Genomic DNA, 2476 nt, shown 5'->3' on the forward strand with positions numbered 1-2476 from the left:
ACACAGCAACCTGTTCTCCCTTCCACAGTCACACGTTTTGATTCCTGACCCTGGTTGCAGTCCCCACCAAGGGCTCTTCCCACTTCGCCTCCCCTTTCCCTAGCTCCTCCTGCCGAGCTTTCTCCCCAATAAACCGCTGCCCTTTTGAAATGAAATGGTTGGCTGCTGGGAGGTGCGAGGACCTCCCTGGAGCCCCTGCTTACTTCCAGCACAGTCTACTTACTGTCCGGCTGACACTGGAGCCAGCGGGGGAAACGTGCCTGCAGGCGGGTGTGGAAGGGCCCTCGTGTTCCCCACCAGAACAAGCCTGGCCCCTTTCGTGATTCTGAGTGGTTTCGTATTTTTCTCCCCACTCTCTAGGACCCACCAGCGTGGTCCTTACAGGGCGGTCAGCGGTGGTAGCTGGCCACCGCCTCGCTCTTCTGATCTCAGAGTTCTGAAGGTTGAGGTCTGGGCGGTCTCTTGGTGCTCTGGACAAATTGTTTCTTCCCTTTCCTTCCCTCGTCTTTGCTCCAGATGGAAGAAAACGGTATTTGTCTTTCAGACTCTCAATCCTTACAGCGTTGAACCGCCCCATCTGTCTCGGGCAGAGCAGCTTCGCACCACTGACCAGCTGGGTGGCCAGGTGAGCTCTCTCGCGGCCCCACCCGGGCTCCTGCACACACTCAGCACTTGTGAGAGTGACCAACTGTGGCAGCTGGACCAGAGTCTGAGTAGCCCACTGGCTGAGTGCCAGCACCACCTCTGCCAGGCTGACCCCTGGGGGGCCACGCTGTTTCCTCTGTGCCTGCCACACCCAGAGCCCAGCGCCGGGCGGACTAGAACAGAAAGGAGCACTCCTCCAAGAAAGGACACGTCAGAGAGGTTTAATGTCCACGGTGGCACAGCGCTGAAGGGCAGTTCCGAGCAGATGCGCCCGAGGCCGCTCTATTGTACACACGCGCCTTCAGAGGCGAGCGTGGCTGTCTCATCGGCTCGTCGTGTTAAACTGTGCGAAGTACTCTTCCGTGGGCTCGTTTGTATACACTTCTTTCATATACTTTTTCCTGATAGTGAAACAAAGGGAGAGGGGGAAACTAGTAAATGGTGTGTGCATTCCAACTATTCTTTTCTTCTCAGGACTGTCCTCTGGCAGCCTCGAGTGGCTTCTGACTCAGCGACCCCCCATGACAGAGAACTGCCCACAAGTTTTCAAGCCCACCACCTTTGCAGGAGCAGATCCAGGGTCCTGTGGTCAGTCTGAAAGGCCAGCTTCTCAGTTTGCAGCCAAATAAGGATTCTTCCCACCGCAAGGGAGCCCCAAGTGGCCCTAGGATGAACCTCCCCACTGCCGTCAAGTGGATTCCGACCACAGCCTCCCTCCGCCCGGCTCTTCCAAGGCTGACAGGCTTTCTGGGAGGAGCCTGCCTCTGCTTTCTCTCATGAGGGGGTGGTCTGGTGGGTTTGAACTGTCCACCTTCTGGTTAACAGCCCAGCATATAACCCCTGTAGCACTGGGGCTCCTTAGATTAAAAGCATTTCAACTCTAGTCGGCTCACAGCGAGTAACTGCTCAGTGAGTGAGGGGTAATTCTACAATCACAGTTCTCAGGCTGGAGTCTGGCAGGGTGAGCAGAAGGTGGGCACTCCAAGGGCCTGGCGTCCCAGGCACTGTGTCTGTTCTCTCCAATGCCCATCAGGCCAACTCTAATTGTTCCTTTGGGGCTTCCAATAGAAATGACCCAACTACATGCCAAATTGAAATGGAGAAACTGTGGTCTCTTCTGAGTTCAAGCCTGGAATTTAATAAATGAGTAAAGATCCCATTGCTAAGAGGTCAATGGCAACTCATAAGGACCCCAGCAAACAAGCAGGCCTAGGAGACCCTGCAGGTTCAGTTCCTGAACACGAAATAAAGCTAACAGAGAGAAATGAGTCAATGATTTTCTGTTTCCCAGCACCTGGAAAAGTTATGCTGACACTGTGCATTGGCTCAGCCTATCAAGTGGACAATAAAGAGCACCTGAAAAAAATGTTAAATGGTGTGAGAAATTGTCCCAAACAGGACACAGATGTGAAATGAGTGCATGCTATTGGAAAATGGCCCCGAAGACTTGTTCAATGCCAGTTTCACAAGCCCTCTGTCTGTGACACAGCAGGACCTGGGAGGCACAGTGAGGCCACCACGCAAACTTGTGCCCCCCAGCTGTGCCCACCAGACTGTCTACAGACTTCAGTTCACAGTCACCTGCTTGAGACACTGGGGCTGGGGACCTGTGATGAGCAGGCAACCCTGGACTATCTTGACAGCCTCCCTGCAGGGGCACCTGCTGGCACTGACCCCTCCCGCGCACACACTGCAGCCTCCTCTGGGAAGCCCTCCAGGCCAGCTCAGTGCTCCGCCTCTGGAGCTCCTGAGTCCCCAGCGTGCCACTCAGTCCCCAGCGTGCCCCTCAGTCCCCAGCGTGCCCCTCAGTCCCCAGCGTGCCCCTCAGTCC

At 55.5% G+C, this 2476-nt stretch overlaps 1 protein-coding gene across 1 annotated transcript in view; it reads right to left on the bottom strand.

Annotated features, from left to right (window-relative positions):
• Positions 1-967: 967 nt before the first annotated feature.
• The window catches only part of RIBC2 (RIB43A domain with coiled-coils 2), a 15028-nt gene continuing 13519 nt past the window's right edge, over positions 968-2476 (bottom strand). Inside the window, exon 7 of the mRNA XM_006888032.1 lies at positions 968-1046. Within this exon, the coding sequence (XP_006888094.1) occupies positions 968-1046 (79 nt within the window). The remainder of the gene's footprint in view (positions 1047-2476) is intronic.

The sequence above is a fragment of the Elephantulus edwardii genome, unplaced genomic scaffold (assembly GCF_000299155.1).
Source record: "Elephantulus edwardii isolate Elephantulus edwardi_28Jun2011 unplaced genomic scaffold, EleEdw1.0 scaffold00064, whole genome shotgun sequence".
In the NCBI taxonomy this organism is placed as follows: Eukaryota; Metazoa; Chordata; class Mammalia; order Macroscelidea; family Macroscelididae; genus Elephantulus; species Elephantulus edwardii.